At 38.1% G+C, this 23,640-nt stretch overlaps 1 protein-coding gene across 7 annotated transcripts in view; it reads left to right on the top strand.

The window, feature by feature from the left end:
• The first annotated feature begins 2,003 nt into the window (after window positions 1-2,003).
• USP15 (ubiquitin specific peptidase 15) overlaps window positions 2,004-23,640 on the top strand; it is a 64,541-nt gene continuing 42,904 nt past the window's right edge. For 2 of the 7 annotated variants that reach the window (XR_008466066.1, XM_054199387.1), the window contains exons 1-3: window positions 2,007-2,177; window positions 17,669-17,796; window positions 22,189-22,319. Coding sequence is in view for 4 of the 7 variants with exons in the window: in XM_054199387.1 (XP_054055362.1) it covers window positions 2,089-2,177; window positions 17,669-17,796; window positions 22,189-22,319 (348 nt within the window). In the remaining 3 variants the exon portion in view is untranslated. Of the gene's footprint in view, window positions 2,178-17,668; window positions 17,797-22,188; window positions 22,320-22,384; window positions 23,545-23,640 lie in introns of those variants that run through there. The other 5 variants (XM_054199342.1, XM_054199336.1, XR_008466072.1 and 2 more) reach the window with 4 other exon arrangements.

Here is a 23,640-nt window from a genome sequence, read left to right as displayed (position 1 = left end):
ACAAGAGATCTTTCATCTCGTAACTGCAGTTATGCAACCCAAAAAGTAGAGGCGTGGGTGGCTCCAGGTGAAGCTTTCAGCAAAGTAAAGTGTTGACGGTCCTACTACAGACTGCTGAACAACAAAGCTGCTTACCAGCATAGTGGATCAAGAAATATTTTCCCCCAAATTCCCATGAAAATATCATTTTTGTAAAAATCTCAGTTTGGCACAGAGACAACTTTCAGGGTTCAAAACACTGTCCTTATTTGTCGAGACCTGGTATGTGTGGGGTGGGAAGGTGTCACAGTTCTTCCCAGACTCCCAGATTCTAATCCAGAAATTTATTCTTTAAATGGATGGAAACCTTGTTGTTGTCCACTTGTTTTCTCTCCTCTCATTAAATGCAGCCATTAGATCTGCAGCTCTCAGTATAAAATAGATCTTTAACTTGCTTGCCCCTCCTCCTGGAATTTCATATTCCAGCTCTTAGAGAAGCCAGGAATGTCACCACCAATCCCTCTGAGCTCTTGGGAGTTTTACTTACACATTCCGTATGACTTTCGAATTACCTTTCCAGCCATAAATCCTGATTTTGCCTCTATTTCAACATCATCATCTTTACTGATAATCCTGGCAAAATATTTACTTAGCTTTGAACTACCATGGCTGCATAAGAGCCTCATTTCCATTCTCTTTTTTGCTGTGCATACATCTAAAGAGCAATCTTTAGTGCTATTTATAACTGCTACATGCTACTAGCTCACAAGTGCTAATTAGCTAATAGCTAATAATGTCTAATAGCTTATAATATATGACTGGTAGCCTATGATACATTTCTAGCGTTAGTCATACAATTCAGCATGCTATAATGATTTGGGTGGAAGAAGCGGTCTAGATACACAATTGCATGCATTATAGATACACCGTCTTTATCTAGAAGAACAAACTTTGTTTTCAGATGTAATCGGCACTTCCCACTCTCCAGCCCCAAATTTTAATAATCATAATAAATACAAAATATTTAAATCATAAAATGATTTTATGAAACCTATATACAAGCGTGAAAACAGAGAGAACCCTGTTAATGTAATGTAACAGATGGACTCGGTTTTTGGTGAAATGCCAAATGACAGGTTGCACTCTTTGTACAAGGTTGATAAGAGTAGATGAAACAAACATAGCAAATTATCCATTGGCTTCTGCAAAGGTCTGGGAAAGTTAATGTGAGTCACACGGCCTATTTAAATTCCCAACAGTATTTGCACAATAATACAGACTGTATCGTTATATGAATTATGGGAATCCAAACCACCCATTTGTTAGGAAGGCATACAGCATCTCATTGTGCACATGCTCAAATTGAAACACTAACACTGAAGGGCACGTTGTAAAGGAGATGGCTCCTTATTCTATAAATACCATCTCCTCTTTCTGACGCACGCCAAACCACGGTCTCACAAGACGTGACCTAGGCCGGGCCGGGCCGGGCCGGGGATGCCGTGGGCGCCCGGCCGAGGCAGGCAGGCAGCCGCCGGGCCGCAGAGCTCCACCAGCCCGGCGCCCGCCGCCCAGGCAGGCCCGCCTAAGCTGCCCTGAGGCCGGCACACCGCGCACCACCGGCGGCGCTGGCACCGCCGCGCAGGCCTCGGGGCCTCAGGGCCGCTCAAGCCACCTGAGGTAACCCCGCACCCGGGCAGGAGGCCGCCGCCCTGCCGGCGCTGCAGCACAGCGCGCCTGAGCCACTGCTGGCACCCGAACCCCCGCCGAGGAACCAGCCTGCCGGGACACCGTCCCACGACCCCAGACCCCCGACTCGGAGAAAGGAAGGGGCCGCCCGAGATCCCCGACGGGGCGGAGGAGAGAGCCCCCCCCCACCGGGGAGGTGCGCATGCTCGTCCGTTCCGGGTGGAGAACGGCAAGACCTCCTGGCCGCCAGGGGGCGCCGCAGCTCGCCAGGTTACCCTCGGTCCCCGCCCTGCGGATTGTGGGAAGGGGGAGGGGGGCGAGGGCGTCTCCCGGCCGGCGTCACTCCCAGCATGCAGCGCGGCCCGCTCTTGCCCCTGCTGCCGCTGTTGCCGCCGCCGCCGCTGCTGCCGGGGGGAGAAGATGGCGGAGGGAGGCGCGGCGGATCTGGAGACCCAGCGCACGGACGTGGCGGCGCTGCTCAAAACCGCCCTCCGCAAGGGCGACACCTGGTGAGGGAGGGGCGGGGGGAGGGTGGGGGAGGAGAGGGGACAGGCGGCTCCCTCCGCCCCCGGTGCCGTTTGGCTGGGCGGAGGGACCGACCTCCTTTCCCTCAGCCCTCCCGGTGGCGGCTCAGCCCCCCGCGTAGCGCTGGGGGCGGCCGGGAAGGGGAAGGCGGGTGACGGGGAGAGGCGGGAAGCACCATTCCCTCCCTCCCCACACACGCTTCCTTCCCGCCGCTTTCAGCCCCTGTCAGGAGGGGACCGTCCGCCTCGGTGCGGTGGGGCCTTGACTTGGGCCTGAGCCGGGCCGGGCCGCGCCGCTGAGGCGCCCGGCGGGGGCAGGCACCGAGGTCAGCTCCCCGCCGGGCGGCGGGGGAGGGGAGGGAGCGGCGTGACTGGCGGGGCGCGGTGCCGGGTAGCGGCCCCGCATGGCGGCCCCGGACAGTGAGGGGCCCGGAGGCCGCGGGGGGTTGTAGGGGGCGTTTGTTTGGCCTCTCGGCGAGAAGAGCTGAAGGAGGGATTGAGGCGGAGGAAGGGGAAGAGCTCCGCTACCAGGCGTTTCTTCCATTATCTGGGCTGAAAGGAAGAAACGGCCCTGGCGTCACCTTCAAGTTGTCAGAAATTATATCTGTACCCTGGGTGGGGTGCCCTGAAGCCCGCCCGCGGCCAGGATAAACCTTAAATTTAAATTTTGTTTTGACCGTGTGTTAACTACCTAAGAAACAGCCCCCGAAGGTGCAAACAGGCCCTTATGATACCTGTACCACAATAAACGTTTAAAAAGATATGTTTTCCTAGTCGGTCAGAAAATATTTTTTAGTATGCAATACAGATTTTTAACAGGGTAATCTATGGTTGAGAAGAATTAGGTTACATAAACGCATCTTTCTAGCGTGTATTTGGTAATTGAGCTTCTGTAGTTGTAGTTCTCCGAGGCTAGGAAATGGGACTTTTTTTTACAAGGTGGGGGGAGGGAACTGACACTTTTTCTACCACTCAACCTCTTCATCTCTTCCTGTGTGAAACTGTCGCCCAAAGACAAAGGCTGAAGCCTTAACTTACTGAAAACTAAGTATGAATACACAAAAGTAGAACTTGCCCACCTCATTTCAGCTGTCATCTCTCGCTGTTCCAGTTCTATAAAAGACTATATTTAACAGTGTTGATACTGCAGCATGTGTCAGAAGCATACATTCTGATGCATTATTCAAATACTGCTGAGTATATGTTCATTTTTGGCATACGAACAGACTGCTCTTAAATTGAAAAAGTATGAGCAACTAGAAAAAGGAAATCAATTCACGTGGTAGTGTTGAAAATGACCAGCAGCAGTAAAAGGGTGCTCAGGTTTGTAATCTTCTACGAGATTTTTTTTATTTTTTTGTTTCTGTTGGGTACTTCCCAAGTACTAAAAAAATGTGTCAAACAGTTAATATTAGTCAAAGTGAAAGTAACTTTATGACAAGTTTACACGATGACTAAACTAGTAAGTTTACTGTGCTATATTTTTTCAGTACATTAAATATTTTAACATGAAAAAATGAGTTAATTGGAACAGGCTTCTAAACATTCTCTGAAAATAAACGTATCTACCTGTGATTGTGACACTTTTATTAATCGAGTGTTTTAGAACTGAATAAGCTATGGCAAAGTCCTACTAGCTTTGACTAATCAACTATTAAATCTAACTACATGAATATGTATGCAAGTGTGTTCATAGGATTAGTACTTACAGCTATGTGTTTAACTTCATAAATTTAGGGGTATGTTTATTCCAAAGGCTTTTTTCAGAGGTATTTTGTCAATAGCTTTTTGATGTTTTGGGGCATCAGTAAGGAAACAGAACAGTTAAAATAATCGAAGTCATGATTCAGAGTTGCAGTTTTCATTCACTCCGTAGTAAATATTGCTGAAAAAAAATATGAGCAATGCCATGTCAGCTCATTCTGCTTGTTGAGTTTTAAAGCGCTATAATACAGTCCTTTTAAAATCACTGGCTTCTACTGAAAGTCTTGTCCATGCTCTTCGTAATTTAGAGTGTAGAGAACAATAAGCCATATAAGGAAAGTATAAAGCTTTGGGGGTTTTCTCTAAGAAAAAAGGGAACTAAAGAATAGGGAAAAGAAAGGCAAGTCTTGTAATATCTTTAAGGAGGGCACTGAATTTCTTCATTAGTCCTTCATGTGCACTGTAGAGAGAAAGAAATGAAGCTGACTTGAATTGCAATGTTTTTAGATATTGGAAAAGAATTGATAAAATCGGGAAATATTTGAACAGGCAGTTTAGTAAGCTGTAGAATTTGTTTCATTGAATGTTTTTAAGAGTAGCTTGGGGATAGCATCAGTTAAAATGTATTGGCTCAGTTGACAGAGACGACTAGTGTCTTTTGACTCTTCTGTCCTGGGGAGCAGGATTCTGGGCTAGTTTGTCTCAGTGGTCTTTTTTGCATTCTTTTATGGACAGTTTATAAATTAGATTACTAAACTAGGAAAGACTGAGGATTCTTCCACCTCTCCTTTTATCTTATTTTTCTAAACATACATTAAATAAATACCAAATGTAAGCTTTTTCAATTAAGAACCTCCTTCATTTATTAGTAGTTTTAAATAATGTTGACTACTTTTATTAGTGAATTCAGCATTAAAAACCACACTGTCATTCCACGGAACTTGAATTATATGTAATTCTTTCTTCTTGCGATATTATCCAAAGGACCTTCAGGTTAGGTGGTTGGAGGACCTAGAATTTTGTTTTGGAAGAGAAGAAATGCTATATCTAATTGTATATCTCACATTTTAGGATCTGATATGATTACTTCTCAGTGTTTTGAAATTCTACTGATGCTTGGCAAATGAGAATTTTTGTTGTTTATAGAGATTTTTATCTCTCATTTGGAAAGACAAAAAATATTGTTACAGCTGCAGACTAATTTGAACTCAATCAGTGTCTTCCTGTATCTAGTCTCAGAAAGTGAAGAGCTGTTAATGTTCATCAAATTTTTAGCCACTGTATAATTTGCATGACCGACTGGTCTTCATGATGTCATTTAATGCCTTTGTAGCTGCAGTGGTATTCTTGAGAACCTTGCCAATTTTTTTTGTTTTTACAGTGTCACTGAGGTACAGTTTTCAACACTGAAAGTTATTGATCTTGGAACAATTTTCTTAAAGAAGTGATGAAGACTCTGTCAATTCTTCTGTGAATATCTCTCTAATTTCCTCCCCATATTGGCGTATTTCTTGTCTTTAAGACCACTTTCAGTCCTGCTTACCCTGTAGTTCCTGTTCTTCTGTGGCTCTCTTAGTCAGAGATGTTGTCTCAGTTACTTAAATATGACATTACAAACGCTTTCATACTGTTTACTTTGCTACCTCTTAGGCACGTTGGCCCTCCATGGTCTAGAATGTAAGACCATGTTTCTTGCCATTAGGTATCACTTTCCAATAAATGGTTCATGTAATAGTGCCTAATAATGGCTAACAGCACAGCCTTAGCAGTCAGTTTCACCAATTTTTCTCTCTCCCAGAATTTCCCGACTGTGCTGCTTTCATCTGCTGCTTGCTGTAGCAATTTGTGAGCAGTTGAGAATATAGGTGTTATTTGTACTTTTAAAAGCAGTAACTTGGAAAAGAATTAGGATGTTGCAGTGGACAAATAACTGTCACAAGGAATTTATTTGGTGGCTAAGGGAACAAATGCAATCTTTAGATGTTTGAACAGGGAATACTGAGTAACAGTACAAAGATGTACTCTATACAGTAATATATTAGTTAAATCATTCATATTGTCCAGTTCTGCTGTGCACATGTCACAGAAGGGGCTCATTTGGAATAAGCTAAAAAAAATCTCAAAATTTAATGGAGGAGATGGAAGCTTTGCCTTTCAGAGAAAAGCTTTAAGAGCCTTTGTCTGTTTTGCTAGAATGTTGAGTCCTGCGCTGAACTACTTATATAAGAAGAAGATGTCTTCTAGGATAAGGCTTTTTAGATGAGCAGATAAAAATTTAAGACATTTAAGGAAGATGTTGATTTCCAGTCTTGCTAGCCAATGAATTTTAGTGCCAGTCATCATTTTACGGAGTGATGAGATAGATGCTTAATCTGTTCTTGATTTTTAAGACTTGCAAATTATGAAAACTACAGAAGTATAGTATTTTGTCTTCTTTCAGCTCTGTCTCTGATACGCATAACTTCTGAAGTTCTGGTGGGTCTAGAAGAAGTACTGTTGTTATACATAGAATACATTTCTTAGAAGGTTAAGAAAATATTCTCATTTTTTGCACTGTGAGAATTTTATTGTCTGTTTAATTGTAAAACTCAGTCACCGAAGAGAATAAGTAAAAATTTAAGTGGGGTAAAATTCCTTCCCAGTGAATAATAATAAGTAGATATGAAAAGTTCACCCCGAAAGGATTTCCCTTCCAGAAGTGTATTTAAAGAATTTCTCCCCCAAAAAATGTATAAGCATTTTAATTCTGGTTGCAATAAAAACTCGTGAATCTTGATGAACAGGCATACATAGCCCTACTTGAAAACCCTGCAGTGCCCGTCATTGATGATAACCTTGATGCTGAAGTGCTTAGCTTTAATAGTATTTTACAATGTGGTCTTCTCAGTGTTTTCCACATTTGATCATCCATCATTGTGCTGTACATGAACAGAATCTAGATTGAACATTAATGGAAGATTTTACTTGATTTCACTGAGAGCATGAGGAGGTGTCATGGACCTGCACCTCAATAACATTTGGAATAATATCCTAAACTGTTCTGATGGCTTCATAAAATGAGAAACAAGAACACTACGTCAGTGTTCCAAGGACAGAAATGAGAATTGGCTGCTTTTTTTTTTTTTTCAAATGAGGTCTAAGTTGCTGATCTTTGACTTTAAGACCTTGTGGTTGAAGTTTTGTGTTAGATTTGTCTCACTGCATATGGAATGGTGCAGCATTTCACCAACAGCTTATGAAGATATACAAAATGTTCTGTTTTAAATTCTTCTGGGAGGATACTTGCAATGAAAATGTGTAGACAAAGATTTCTTAAAAATGGGAGCTAAGCGATATGGTTTTTTCTCTCTTTGACCCCTGGATTTTTTTCTTGTGGACTTACCTACATTTTGATCAAAATGATGGTCTGGTTTGTATGTGATAAAGTCGAATAATTATCATCATCTTGAACTTTCAAGAACTTGTTAATTCTGAAAAAAGAATTAATTTCAAAAGCATCTGTTGATCGTGAGTGTACTTAGTCAAGCAATTTTGGTTAGCCTAATCAGAGTAGAAATACAGTACAAACCCGCTCATACCTTTCTTATTTTTATAGTTGCAATTGTGCAAGAACAAAAATCGGATGCTGTACCTTTAAACAGGAGTCCTAATTTGCTTTCAGCAACACAGTTGTTCCACTTTGTTCTCAGCATTGCTTAATCTGTACTCATGAACAGTGAGGAGGGTAAAAAAAAAAAATAAATCCTCACCTATCTCTCTGGACAATTTGCACAGTTTTGCTGTTAAAGGTGAGGTAGTTTGTGTTCAGAAGATACCACGTCTCAGCAGTACACAGTGATAGAATGAGTGACTCTCTGTGAGGTATCTTTATTGCATATTAGAGTTAACTGGTTTGATTTTGAAGTCAAAGGGCTGACCTGTCAGTCAATATAAATAAACCTAGGTTACGTGTTTTTTAATTCTGTCTATATATAACTGAGAAATGCGTTCAGAATGCTGTTGACAGCAATGGAAAATACCAAGATCATAGTCATACTGTTCAAATATTTTTCTATCAATCTGGGTGTAAAGGTAAAGAATGAACACCGTTGTACTCTGTGATGTTGATGCTGTGTTAATAAGGTTTATTAAATCAAAATGTGCAGTAAACCACAGGTGAAGTTAAATTACGTGAAAAATTTACAAACCGTGAGAGAATTTTAGAAATCAATTAGCGACTTTCCTGCTGGTACTATTATTTTCGTTTGTTGAGAGGGCAATATCCATACATGGTCATGCATCTGTGAAATTTTAAAACTTGCGTAAATTTATTACTGGTTTTTATTATTTGTTGAATTTTTGTGTAAGAAATGAATGTGCATTTACAAGTGTAATAGTTTCATTCTTTTGTTCATGTAAATTAATTTACAAAGGCTATAAGTAATCCCACTTTGGGCTGTCCTAAGTTTCTATACATGATTATTCATCAGGATAGTCTTTTGTTGGTAATTTTAATTGACTGGCCCAATATGAACATTTATTTGGATTTAATGCATGGCTGTCAGCTGGTAATTGTGTTTTAATACTTGAATATTTTGTATAGGAGTAAAAGGACCAAAAAATTTGTTGCTGCTATGACTATATTGTGAAAGATAATAAAATAAGTACTCTGTAATTTGTAGATTATATTGCAGAAACTCTAAGTCCAGTAATTGATGAGAACACAAGCAGGAACCAGGCTAATGGCCCTTAATCACAGAGATGAGCAGTCCTTTGTAAATGCCAGAAATAATCACTATTTCATCACACTCCAGTGGGACCCAAAGAATAACAATACCTGCAGTGAACTGTTTTCTCAGTGTTGTTGTCTATAGGGGCTATATGAGGTTGGAATAATTCATCGAAACTCATCCTAAAGATAGATTTAGTCTGTTTAGTGTCTTCAGCTACATCAAGTTTAAAGTAGCTATGACTTTTAACTTTTTAATGTTGGTTTACAGTATTTCTAAACAAACCTTGTTTGCCTCAAACCATGAGAATAAAGTAAAAGATCACATGTTTTTATATAGCTTTGAGGGATATAGTCTTTTACAAGAAAATAATATTAACTAAAAATAGTTTAAGGTCAAATGTAATCTGTGCTTTGAAAACAACCTAAGCATAGGAAAACAGGAAGAGGAAAGTAGATTGAAATGTTAAGCATTATGCTTTGTCAATACTTGCCAAGAAATTGTTCAACTAAAAGATTGTTTTTTAAAGAAAAGTTATGCTTAAATGGGAATATAGTATTGAAAAATAGCTTCTGTGTGGGATGAGCTAGGTATGACCAACAGTTATCATTGCTTTTCAAGGAAATGAAGTGATATGTAATATCAGAAGATATCAAAGAACATTCTAATTCTATTTTTCAACCCCTTTGTGTGATCAATGGACTCGTGCTAGCCTGAATTAAGATTGGGAGATGAGCAAATGCAATCTGTGAGGACCCTCAGACCTCAAGTTAGGCTTTTTGTCATCAGACACTGGAAGGAGAATGTTGTTGTAGCTTATATTTGCAGGGTTCAGAATTTCATCTTTTTATTCTCTGCAGTGATAACACTGAATCCATATGATATCAAAACCTGTTTTGTATCAAAGGGAGAACATATGCTTTGGTAAAATATGTTGCTATGTGCTGCACTTGTGATTGCTTAGGTTTTCTGTGTCTTTATGTTCAGAACAAATTCCACTGTTGTGGAGTGTTCTAAACATACTCTGCAAATTCTGATGTGTTGCACATCTGTAAAGGTAGTGTAGACCATGGTTACACAAGCTCCTCTTGTGCACTGGAAGGATATGAAATTTTCATAGAACATCTCAAGTTGGAAGGGGCCCATAAGATTGTTGAGTCCAGCTCCATGCTCCTCACAGGACTACCTAAGGCTAAACCATATGACTAAAAACATTGTCCAGATGCTCCTTGAACTCTGACAGGCTTGGTGCTGTGACCACTTCCCTGAGGACCCTGTTCCAGTGACCGACCACCCGTTCAATGAAGAACTTTTTCCTAATGTCGAATCTGAATGTCCCCTGATGCAAGTTCATTCATCTTTGTTGTATTCAGTATCTGGCATTTCAGGGGACTCGAGTATAAATTGTCCCTTGTATGTTATAATCTGCTTCAGACAGGCAAGAAACACTTCACAGATGAGAGCAGATATATCTGGTGAAGAGATCTGAAGGTCCGCTGTGGAGTGAACGCTGTGTACCAAAGTAGGCCAGACTTGACCTGGGAACATGTTCACGAACATGTTCTATAGTTTTTTGATTCTGCTTGCTCAAAGAAAATTTCAATTGCTTTAAGGATGCATAGTACAACTACGAGAAAACACCTGAAACTAATTAAACTGTACAAGTATTTCCAATGTTATTAATACCTAAAATATCATATTTAAGTATAATTTTCAGCAAATCATACATGTATAATTTTGATTACTTTTAGGTTGAGGTTTGGGGTTATTCCAGTCTTTATGTATTTCTTTTATCAACTTGTTGTCTCTGAGTGACTTTAGTATAATCAAACTTGGTTGTACTGTTTTCATCAAGCACATCAAATAAATCAGTTTTATTTAAAATGCCTATAAATGTCATGCTGATTTAATCAGTTCACCTTGTTGTGAAGTCGTCTTAGTTTTTAAGGTTTGCCCCTCAAAACATTATATCCAGAAATTTGAGACAGATCTCTCCTTCAATCTCTGCTACAAATCCTCCAGGTGTGTTTTACCTGTGAAGGTGGGTTGGTTATCTTGCTCACTGGCTTGACTGATGACATCTGAGAGCGCAATACTTGTGTTTCCTGCTTGAGTGAAATCTTGATTCCATCAGAGTTAAGTAACAAACATTTCTTAATCATCGTTTTAAAAAAGGAATAGGCCATATTTTTTAGCTTTGCTAAGGTGTCCTGGGGTAGATACCTGTAAGGTCTGCAGTTCAAAAACTCGTATAACATTAGACTGGTTCGGAACTCTTTCCTATATTGGGTAATAGTAACAAAAATAAAAGCAAAACATTGTACCAAGTTTAATGTACAGGTATTTTATGTCTCCGTTTTACTAATGCATGGTATGCTATTCTTGTATCTGGGACAGCACATATTCAGTGAAGCGTATCTGGTCTCAAGTGCATGCTACAAGTTTTTAATAATTTTCCCCTAAAGAGTGATCTAAAAAGTGATCAAAACTTATTTAAGAAATGAGGTTTTAGCACATGTAGTTCTGTTTACTTGTGGTATGTCTTTTCCTCTTAAATTACTGAATGTCCCTCCTAGGTATTACTTAGTTTTCAGGTGGTTAATTGTATCATGGATATAACAGTGATGAAAACATAAATTAAGTTGCCTTCTTATGGTTCGCCTGTTGTGTAGATGAGTGGTCTTGTTGATCTTGGTGAGAATGCTATATTGAATGTGTTTGTAGCATGAAAATCTATGGTCCATACACTTCTGATTTTTATTTTTTTTCCTTAATGCTAAGAAGGCTGGATTTTAGCTATGCACTTTAAGTGCTTCAGCAGTTTGATCCCCTAAGCTGAGTGTGGTGTAATTGCATTAACTTCTTTTGCAGCATAATATTTAACATGGTATATCCTTTTTGCGTAAAGATGAGGGAAGTGTATAGCGTTTGAATGCAAATTTGTTTTCCCTAAAATGTTATTAGAAAAATAGTGTTTCATCTATTGATTAAGAACAAGTTGTTGTAAAGGAGGAAGATGACAGCTACTGTGACTATATTGCGTAGTAACTCAAAATAATTTCTCTTGCCTGTATCGGATTACTATTGAAGTAAAAACAGCAGAATGCTCATTAAAATGCCTAATATGTATAAAACATATATATACATGTTCATATGTATGCACATACACACGTTAATTTACTGTAAGAATACACAACTACAGTGTTTGTTAGCATTTTTCAAAATCTGATATACTGAGTTTGCACTTGAGAACATCCGTCTGAGAATAAAGACTCTGTACTTTAAATTAAGAAGTCTAAACAATGTTGGTAGATCCTGAGTCAAAAGCAGTTATCTCTAAATAGAAAATAAACTGATTACTGGACTTACATAAGTATTCTGCTTACTTTTGTTTATAAAGGATGTTAAAGAGCTGAATATTGAGATAGTGAGTAAGGCAGTACTTTCTAAGCTATAATCTGTGGTCAGCAAGTAGTTCACTAGGCTCTGGTAAGACGTATAGTAATATATCGAATATATAATAGTTTTGTTTCAGGTTTGATTATTGGAGTATGATGTGGTCTGTAAGAAATCCTGAGAACTGGCAGTGGCCCATTTGCTCCTTATCCTAATAAATTGATCTACCTGGTTCATTGTATTTAAAAATTAGTACAAAGAGATAAATATATACTGTTTCATATTACAAGCAATATTAACCAAAGTATTAAGCTTTGCCCTAGAATGCACACAAATTTCATTATCTTCCCTTTTTCAGTCTTTTCATTATTCTTCAGTAGAATGCATCTTGCAAAAAATGCATGTGCACTCTTATTTATCTGAAAGCAATCAGTTTAATTATGCTTTATAGATATTAACTTATTTTTTCACAGTTGTAGAATTCAATCTTACAATAGTGTTTTGCACCAGTTAGCTTCTTTTTTTAATTGTTCCCTGCAGCTTTGTCCATATGTCCAAAATATACCAGTCTAGCAAAGTCTAACTCGGTGAATTCAAGTAAGAAAACAGGAAAGGACAAAGTAAAAGACAAAGTAGCTTTGAGTAGCTTTCAGATTTTTGGTGTTCATTCATTCTTCATTTTGCTTTTCTCCATTGTACTACTGGACAGACTTTGCTCAGGGAATCTCAAACTTCGTGTGACTTTTTTTTATGATTTGGTTGTCCCTCAGTGTTTTCTTTCCAGGACAGGAACTTGACTGTGCTGTTTAGTTCTTATCACACTTACATACTTGCATAATTTATAGGTTGCCTTTCAACTTTTTTTATGCTAGAAATATTAATCTTTTATTTGGGCATGTAAGTACAAATTCCTAAATATGAAGAGAAGTGATGTAAGTTCTTGCATTTTATGTTAGGAAACAGAAATGTTCCAACTTTTCAGTTAGAGAGGGCTGTAAAGAGACATTGCAGAGCAAAATTTGGTTGGTGGCAAAATTAATTGGATGTGCAAGAATAAAGTTGATTAACTGTTGAAATAGGTAATGGTGAACACTTAAAATCTAGGAACAGCGGGCCCCAAGCTTTCTTGCACTGTTAAGTCCAATTATCAAAATTTTCTGTAAGCCACTGTGTTACTGGTGTATGATCAGACATTTAACACGCAGCATTTGAAAATGAATATGGTTCTACAGGAGCAGTAATTTGTTAAGCATTAATTAAAACCATGGTCACTTTGCCTATATGGTAATTTCCCTTCTGTGTGAAATGATAGCTTTCCTTCTTTAAGATTCATAGTTCATTCAAACTTAGATCAAGAAAGTAGAGGCTATGGGATCGAGTAGGGGGCAAGGCAGGCAGGTTTGGTGGTAGAATGGATGCCCGAGGGTGACTGCATTCATAACCACACGTAGTTACGGCTCTTACAGAATAGTGCTGGATGGCTGCAGCAGAAGAGAAAGGTGAGAACGCTGCTGGCCTTGAGTATGTTCATAAGGCTGAAAACTTTGTGTATAAAGCAAAAGGCAAGATTAATCAAATTCGGTATCTCTTTTTTCATTTATTAAAGAAAAATGAGTCAAATATTAAGAGGCTGTTATAAAAGGAATTGGGATTTGTACAGGCGGAGTGAAAGAACTGGATTTTTGCAAATGTGGGAAGAACTGCTGCTACTTGTACTTTAAAAAGACACAAATATCAATGATTCCATTAAAGTAACATCAGGCTTGTTCTGGCAAACTCCGGGTAAAGGGAGAATTATCTTTACTATCGGACTTCTATATTCAATTACGTATGCACTGCGTAGAATAAAGTCACTTAATTTAACGTGGTCATACCAATTCAGACTTCCGGGGAGAGTCTAGTGTCTGCTTTTCTATTCCATGAAATGGAAGATAACACTCATTTAATTGCAACAGTTAGTTATTTTTTGGTGAAAATTTGTTTGTAGAGATCTGATTTTTCTTTCGTAATTTTCAAGTGACCTCTCTTTGTGGTGTTCACTGAATTCTTAAATTCGTACTCATGTAATCTTTAAATTAAATAGGCTAAATTGCCTTTTGCAGGCTTCTGTCTGCTGTATTCTCTTCCCCCCTCCCATTTCTGGGTAGTAGATGAATGTGGCATACCTTGGGCATGAATTGGACAGAGAATCTGTTACACCAAACACTTTAAAACCTTCCTGCATTCACTGTTGAGTCTGTACCTTCAAAAGCATTCTTTTCTTCATTGAACCAGGTCATATCTGAAGACATCTGCATCTGATCATTGATTGTGGAAAAGGAAGCGTGTCTTACCTCTGTAAAATGTAAACCTAATGTGTTTCATTTTTTTCTCTCCTTCTATTGCCGAATTACTTAGGAGGACTTTATGATAGTAAAAATATAATAGAAAGCTTCCAGTAACAAACACACCAAATATTTCAAAGCATACTGGGTAGCTGTTAACGATGTTGCTTCACTTCCTTTATCTATTACATGATGGCAAACATGGTGTTTTCAAGGGACTTTTCAAGTTTTAATCTTTGTATCTTAGCTTTCATTTGATATTTAAAAAAATAATCATACTCTTTTGGGTTTGGGTTTGTGTTTTTTTGTTGGTTTTTTTTTAGTGGAATGCTTGTTTAAACAAATAATAATGCCAAATTTTAAATTACATGTAGGTATCATGTAATATGCCTGTTTTCACAAACTGGTATGTTTTGATAGTTGAAGTTGTTTCTCATGTGAGTTCTCAAACTCACAATTTGAGGTTTGTCGTTTCATAGGTTTTGCTGCAGTGATCGTTAAATCTGCTACAGTGTTAGGAGAACCTGAAAAGTTAAGTTCAGAAGAGGCTTTTACATAAGACAGTAAGGCTTTATTTTGATACTTTCTTGTGTTGCAAAATGAGGTTTTCTGTACACAAAGATCTGAATTATTTTGATAAGCTCATTGCTTTGTTGGGTAGGTCTTGTAATGTCACTGAACAGCATAGACAATGGAAAGTGGTCAAGAACTCAGTGTATTCTGAGTGAGCTTGATTCTTGAAGTGTGAAATATGTGTGGAACTGGAACTTACTCAGATTTGAACTAGGTAAATTTTACCTTTTTTTTCCAGCATTTATGAAGTTTAAATCTGTTTGGGTTTGTAATAGCCTGTTCTTATCTTTTTACTGTGTTTCATCCCAAATTTCACCATCTTTAGTGCAGCTTAGCCATGTCCAATCCTGTTTCCTATTACATCCTAAACATGCTCTAAACAAAACATGTCAAGGGAACTCTGCCACAAAACTGAAATAATCAGTGCTGGGCCAGGCTATTCTAGAATGATTCTCTATTGTTAAATCATAGTGAAGTTAAATATCTCATCTTTCTGTAGTAGGACTTCAAACGGTGCTGTTTTATTACCGATTTGGTGGGACGCATTGTGGCCAAACCACCCTGCTAAGTCACTGTCTGTTTCTGAGGTTGGTAAGAGTGGAAAAGGACATTTTTGTAGGAAAATACTTTTCATGTACATTTCCTTAATAGTATTTAAAACTGATTTTTCTTTAATATATAATTTTGGTTCAAAAAGCAGTTTGAGGGTGTTTTCTGACTGCTTTAAGTGTTTAAAATTTCAGAAAGAAATAGTGTGTTGCAAGTTCAAGGACAAAGTCGTGTACAGAACAATTTCAGAAGAGATGGCAACTCGTAGTAATTGATGACTCTTGAGCAGTTAGTAACAGGTTATGAAAGTAGAATAGATACAAGACCAAGTGTTACTCTGTGTGGTGGTCAAGGTACATGCTTCACAGTATGTCTGGCAATGGTGAGGGAGAAATTTGGTCCCTAACCAAAGGTCTTACACTGGCACAACTATGTCTGTAGCAGTTGAGACATGGCTCTGCCTTTGCTATTTATGTTGTTTGCTTAGGGTAGTTACAAGCTAAGGCTAGGAGTAATTTGTTCACAGACTCATTATTACTGTTGATGTAATCATATTTCGAATCAAGATTGTTTACCACGTGAATTAGGGTGGTGTTGTCATAGATGTTGTAAAGGTGCCTTTGAGACCTTAGTCTTTGATGTCTTTGAAGGATTGTAGGGGAAGTAAGCATCCAAAAGCCTGTGATTATCTTATGTATAGCTTTCTAACGCCGCCTTCCTCTTCCTTTCCAAAGGACTTTTACCTAGAGATTAACACTTAAGAATACGTTCTGTAGAAACTGAAAAATTGGTGCTTATTGAGAAAAGAAGCTGATAAGTTGACTACAAAGGATCCCACTTAATGGGATTAGTAGTATTTCCTTCTTTACCAGAAGTTTGCTAGCAGTACTTCTGGAGGCTGACTCCAGGCTTGATCTGTGTGTGTTAGAGAGAAAAATTGGACTTGAGAAGAAGAAATAAGTCAAGATTTACGTATCTTAGGTTTGTTAGTTCTTACTGTACTTAACATCATTTAGAAACACAAGTATAAGGCCCCTTTGATGTATTTTTTTTTTAAACCTATTCAGTAAAATGTATACTCAAGCAATGTGTGTATTTCTTTGGTTACAAGAGTTGTGGGCGTTAATGTTTTTGTTCTGTGTTTTTCCATGGTGTTTGTGAGTAACTCCTACAGAATGATTGCCTAATAACACTATATGTATTAGCAGACTAGTATTTGAATCACCAGGAAGTTCTGGTGTCTCTTAAAGGTTCAATAGCATATTATTGGTGTGCTACAAATAAGAGTTCCGTAGTCCCAAAGAAAAGAATGAGGATTACCTGTTATGTTTATAGTTTGAACTAGCATTTCATCCTGATAGTAGTATTCTGACATGTACTAGGGTAGTAGCAAAAGGGTTGGTACAGACCAGACAGAAGCAGGTGGATACTTTTAGGGAAGAGAAATAACGAACGTGGTGTCTTTTAAATAAAATAAAATCTGAGGATTATTGAACAAATCTGATATCTTGATCTTAAAGAAATTTTGGACAAAAAGATATAAAATGTAGGTATTGCTGGACTTCATATGGCAACAGTTTAATCAGGGTAGAAACACTGTGGAGCTGAGTTTAGAGATAGCCCTTTATATGTAAGTGTGAAGTTCATAATTATATGTAGGAGGAACATCTAGTACTGCCTCAAAAGCAGAATGTTTGCTGCATGTGTTGATGCTGACTCAAAGGAAGAAAACACTTAAGACTGTAGTTCTTGACAGGACACCAGAGTTCTAAGGTTTTTCAACTAGCATATGAATGTTATAGATAAAACTCCATCAGGAAAAAATATTTTATTAAAAGTTATCTCTCATTTTTTAAAGGGCTGTCCAATTATAGATATTTAAGTTGAGTCTCCTGAATTCACAAATCGAGAACAGGAATTAAAGCTGATGATATTTCATGCTAAAAAGGGAAATGTTTTTTGAACTTGCCATTCTTCTACTTCTGATATGCTGTATTGGCAGTCTTGCAAAACTGTTTAGCTGCTGTGATTAGTGGGATATTTAATTGCCCACAATTAAAGTCCTTGTTGGTAGGATATGCTGATGATGGTTAGCAGTCCAGACAAAAACATTCTTCATTTTGCAAGGCTGATGGATACAAGTGCATTAATACGAATTAATTGGTACTGTAAAAAGTAGTAGCATGACAATAATTAACTTGTATGTCTTCTTCTATTTAAGGTATCTAGTGGATAGTCGCTGGTTCAAACAATGGAAAAAATATGTTGGATTTGACAGCTGGGACAAATACCAGATGGGAGATCAGAATGTGTACCCTGGTCCTATTGATAATTCTGGACTTCTCAAAGGTAACTGCTTCTGACTGTATAATAAGCCAATGCTAACCTTTGGTGCAGGTTTGTCACAGATTGTTCGTCTTTTGTAGTTGATTGTGCAAATGAGTCTCATCTATGAAGGTGAAACTTTTTGTTTGTTTGTTTTCAGACCATGACAAGGGAACTGGAATAGATTTCTCTAACAAATTACGACTTTATAAATAAAATTATTGGGACTTCTTTGCAATGGTAACAGAATATTTAATAATTTACAAATTACTGGTTTAAAGTGATATTTTGGGAGCTGAAATTTAGTGAAGTTGACAAATAGCTAGCCCGAGTTCACTGAGATATTTTTTAGCTTAACTAAATTGGTTGATTTAAAATAACATTTTTTAAGTTGAACTCTAAAATTTCATTTTGTAAATGAGCCCCAAGCCCTTACTTTGATTCTGGAACAATTGAAGAGGTATTATGCAGTTCAGTGATAATATAAAGTAGTCTGAAGTGATAGAGGATAATTTCCACGTTTTTTATGGTCTTCTAAGTATGGTTAAACTCTGTCACTGTAAGTACTCGGGTCTGACTGCCTTTTGCTGAACTGTAGTCAGCTTCGTGGACACAGGTCTCAGAACACTTTCCCAGATATTTTAATCCTTAGGTCAAATTCTATATTTAATATCTGGTGTTCAAATACCATTAGAGTCGTTAATATTTAATCTGCAAAATCTAGTGGATACAAAATCTAGCAGATGATTGGTTTCCTTCTTTGCAGTTGCAGGTAATGTAATAGTACTGCATAATTTCTTTGCACATAATAATACAAATTTTTACAGCTTCATGGGGTTTATGATGAACTCTGACTTTATTAATTCAAAACTTTTCAACTGTAGTTAATATCACATTATTTTACAAGTTAAAGATGATTGCTTCTTTCATAGGACTTGTCATACCATGTTGCACTAGTTGTCAGTGTGAGTGTGCAAGTCTGACAGTGACTAGTATCATTGCCTTTGAAGAAGGTCCTGTTTGTCATGCACGTCTGTATGTTCTCTTCCATCCACAAACTTAAAAGTCGTTTGCTCCAGAGGAGTGATGTGTTTTGTTTTCTGAAATGTGAGTATCTAGATCTTTCATACATTCTTGCAGTAAATCTAGCAGTGAGGCAGGCATGTTCAGGTGATGCTTTTCAGTTGAAATCAGATGTGGCAAGGTTTTTTTTATCCTCAGTGAGGCAGTGTCAGTTTATTCTCTCTTTTGTGTCTACCCACTTTTAAAAAAAAAGGTGATTTCTAGATGTGCAAAGAACTGTGTTAGTTGATCTGTATTATTTATAACTTGATCTACATACGTGTTCAGATTACTGTGGATATGAAGCCTATATTAGGGTTAGCTGGCCAAATCTAGAGTCATGTTAGCCGTTTTGCTAAAAACTCCTGAAAACCTGTGTTCTATCATTTTGACACTGCCAATACCCCTTTCAAAATAAACACAGCATCGAGGTTTATGAACTTCACTTTTTGCTCATTCGTGGTTCTAAAACTATGGCTCTGCATTTGACAGTGATACCGTGCATCCAATTACTGTCTGACATCTACTGTTTGGTATGAAGGCAGTTTTAAAATTAAGGGCGTTAGTGCTCAGCAAGTAGTAGCTGTCTCCTTCACCTGCTGCAAATCTATGTACTAGGTTTCCTATGTAGCAGAAATTGAACCTGAAAATGTCTAGTTTTTAATGCCTGTCTTTGGCACATAGTATGCAGTAGTTGCTTTCATACTGCCTTCCTTAAATGTTAAGTCTGAAAATTTGCAGCTGATTTAAAGAATGAAATAATCTAAAATGGGCGTGCTTTCTCAGATATTCTGCAGTGTAATGCTCTGAAAAGGGAAACTGTTATTAATTTCAAGAAAGAGTGATTCCAGGAAACTGAAGCAGTATGTTGTACTGATATTACTTAAATGCTGCTCCCTTATTTCCACAACATTTGAATGAAGTGAAAGCAGTGGAAATTAACAGGTAGAGATTCCAGTTAATCTCAACATATGCAAAAAATGTTGTTGAGTGTAATGGAATGCACACGTACCATCTTCAAAAGAAAAGCTACATAGTCAACTTCAGGTTAACAAAGCAAGCACAAGAAGTAGTCGTTTAAAGTAGCTGATCGTTCATCATAGAAAACAGTGTTGAGTCATCAGAGGACTTCTTTGAGGGAATAAAGTTCTGAAAAAAATTATAAACCACAGAGCCTTTAAACCAACTGAAGGTGCATCAAGTGCAGGTAGAGTAGGGAGATTTCTAGAATCTCGATAAGCTGAATCTTGTTTACTCTTCCCACCAGGAAGTGAACACATCTCTTAAATGTCCTCAGTAGTGTTGCCTTCCTACAGAAGAGGCCATGTTGAAACATGTTTTGTTAATTTCTAATACAGGAAAAAAAAAAAAAAGCTGAGTTGTTATTATTAAAGGACCTTTACTTTGTAAGTGTGCCTTTTTTAATGCTCAGGATAATTTTTTTAACTGAAGTCACATTATGCTGTGTTTGTTCAATCTGCAAAGGAGAAATGAGCAGTACAGAAATGTGGTCAAATGAGAGGACCTCAGTACTTCTCATATGCACATAGCACCCACGTATTTTTGTCCTTGCAGAAAAATTAAGGTAATAGTATTAGTTTCCTTAGAAGTATTACTTAAAAAAAATCAAGAGGAAGACCAATACTTGAAGTAATTTGAGATTATTTAAGGTGACTTTTATGCTCAGTTCTAATTGTGCAATGTAATTCTGCAGTTCATCCACATAGGACAACGAAAATAAATAGACTGTATATTTATTGCAGTCTTATTTATTCTTTATATGTAGTCTGTTTATTTTCATACCTCATTAAATGTTATCCTGATTCATTCTTTGGAGCTTAATGTGTGGGTCTCACTGTTTGATATCCCTCTGTACAGAGGGGTGTTTGCTGGCCTGTAGTTGGGTACTTCCAAACGGGAGACGGCTGCCATAATTGTCTGAGGCTCACAGTGGCTCAGATCTGGAACTCTTCCACTTACCACTGTAATAAGTATTGAACCGAAGGTAATAGCACGCTACTTATGTAAAGAGGTTGCCAAGTTGTACTTCTTTCAAGTGCTGCACTTTGCTGCCGCTGTGAAGAATTTTGTAGGGACTGTGTTTCCAGAGCACGTAGGATCCTTTAAGTAGGAGGGTTGTACCATGTTATTTTCCCAATCTGACATTTGGGTCACAACAACCCCATGCAGCGTTACAAGCTTGGGGAAGAGTGGCTGGAAAGCTGCCTGGCAGAAAAGGACCTGGGGGTGTTGGTAAACTGCCAGCTGAATATGAGCCAGCAGTGTGCCCAGGTGGCCAAGAAGCCCAACAGCATCCTGGCCTGTATTAGAAATAGTGTGGCCAGCAGGAGTAGGGAAGTGATCATCTCCCTGTACTTGGCACTGGTTAGGCCTCACCTCGAGTACTGTGTCCAGTTTTGGGCCCCTCACCACAAAAAAGACATTGAGATTCTGGAGCGTGTCCAGAGAAGAGCAACGAAGCTGGTGAGGGGTCTGGAGAACGAGTCTTAGGAGGAGCAGCTGAGGGCGCTGGGGTTGTTTAGCCTGGAGAAGAGGAGGCTGAGGGGAGACCTCATTGCTCTCTACAGCTACCTGAAAGGAGGTTGTAGTGAGGTGGGGGTGGGTCTCTCCTCCTAAGTAACAGGTGATAGGACAAGAGGAAATGGCCTCAAGTTGTGCCAGGGGAGGTTTAGACTGGATATTAGGAAAAGTTTTTACACTGAAAGGTTTATTAAGCATTGGAACAGGCTGCCCAGGGAAGTGGTTGTGTCACCATCCCTGGAGGTATTTAAAAGACGGGTAGACGTAGTGGTTAGAGATATAGTTTAGTGATGTTTTTTTGTCAGAGTTAGGTTGATGGTTGGACTCGATGATCTGAAAGTTCCCTTCCAGCCTACGAATTCTATGATTCTTTAGAGTAAATGACTTCAAACTTTGTCTTGTATCTACTGTAACTACCCATTTCTGCATTTTCAGTGAAGGATGCAACGGTAGCATGAAATGGAAGTATCCATGGTGATACAGGAATATGTGTGAAGTGGGTGGAGAAATGGATTGGTTTCTCTGAAGGCTATGATGGTGTGTGATAACAAGTTAGGTGCTTATGATTGCATGAGGATATGGAGTTGTCACTTGGGTTCGGGAGTGTAGGAATGCTACCTGTAATAGGTGTGTTATGCATGAACTGGATAGCTTGCAAATAGTTTCAGAAGAGTTTTGCTTTGAATACCATAATACTGATAACATAACTGTGACTCAGAAATTTTTTTTTCTTCTATTTAGTTGAAAAATGTTACATTAAAAACTCAAATAACAGAATTACAGTATTCAAGTAAAAATATCTTTTCCTTACAGATGGTGATTCTCAGTCTCTCAAGGAACATCTCATTGATGAGCTGGACTACATCCTTTTGCCAACTGAAGGCTGGAATAGGCTAGTTAGCTGGTACACACTGATGGAAGGTCAAGAGCCAATAGCACGCAAGGTACTCTTAAATTACCCACTGGGATGAATGTGACTCAGATATAATCCTGCAAATATGCAGGACTTGCATAGGAATTTATTAGAAGATTGTAAGTCCTTGCGTATGATAATCGTAGACAACTCCTGCTTTAGTTGTTTATAGATATCTAATTGTTACTCACATTTGAGAGGCTTAAGTTTTTAATATTGAGAAATGAGGATGCAAAGGATATAATACTTTTCTTTTTTTTTTCCTCTAATATTTCAAGAAGAACTTGCTTTAGAAGCTTCTAAGTCTATTAATGCAAATGCTTTTGTAATTAAGTATAAAACCCTAAAACTATATTGACTATATTAGTGAAAAGCCTAGCTCTAATAAAGTTAACGCTGGCAGAGTAATTGGTAGTTCATTTTCTGATAAGCACAGTCTTCTATATTCAGCAGCTTGCTAGGGGATTTTTTTCTTTAAGCAAAAAGCTTACCTCAACACAAGTAGTAGTCCATGGTATGGTGGATACTGTGGCCCTCCATCAGTATGAGGTACTTAAAAAATTAACATCTTTGATGTTAATTTTTCTTTTTTTGCTCCAGCACATACTGTCCTTATTAAGGTGATAGAACTTTTTACCAGCTTATTGATCAGATAATCTTTTTTGTTTGTATTATTTCTTAAGATTTTCAGGTTAGTGATTACAGTTGCATCCTCACTTGACTGAAGTATTTAAGTTTTAAAATATATTTTGTTATGTTTGCCATTTCTAAATTGACCATTAGGGCATATTCTTTCAGGTACAGGAATCTTTATTTTAATTACTGTAAAAGTGCTGAAAGAATATTATGACTAGAATTTAGTTTGATATGACTTATGGTGTTAATACAACTATTTTTGCCTCTATGACATGAGCATGGTCTAACTATGTGCATGCTGGTCACTTACTTAAAGTGCATTCCTTTCAAACAAGTGCCACATTTAGCCATAGAAGAAATCTTGTGTCCTCAAAATTAATTTGGTCAGCAGTATAAGTAGTTTGTTGGGGTTTTTTTAGCATACTTTTTAATACAATAAAAGAGATCTCTTTTGAGAGAGACATCCCTGGAATGTCTCTTTCTTTTTCTCTAGTTCTCTAAGAGCTGAAATCCATTAAAATGGCATGGCTCTCCTTCTTTAAAGATATATCTGTTATCAACTTGTTACTGTTTTTCCTGAAGATGGATTTCAGCAAACTGAATGCCCTTCTGTCATCATGGTAAAGTAAAAGTTCTGTAATTTTTTCACTTTGGGGGGAAAATGGAAGGAGAGAGAAGGGAAATTAGAGTAACTTGCCTTCTACTTGGAAGGAACT

The sequence above is a fragment of the Rissa tridactyla genome, chromosome 1 (assembly GCF_028500815.1).
Source record: "Rissa tridactyla isolate bRisTri1 chromosome 1, bRisTri1.patW.cur.20221130, whole genome shotgun sequence".
Lineage (NCBI taxonomy): Eukaryota > Metazoa > Chordata > Aves > Charadriiformes > Laridae > Rissa > Rissa tridactyla.
The sequence above is the reverse complement of the archived record's forward strand: the minus strand, read 5'-3'. Positions and strand labels throughout refer to the sequence as shown.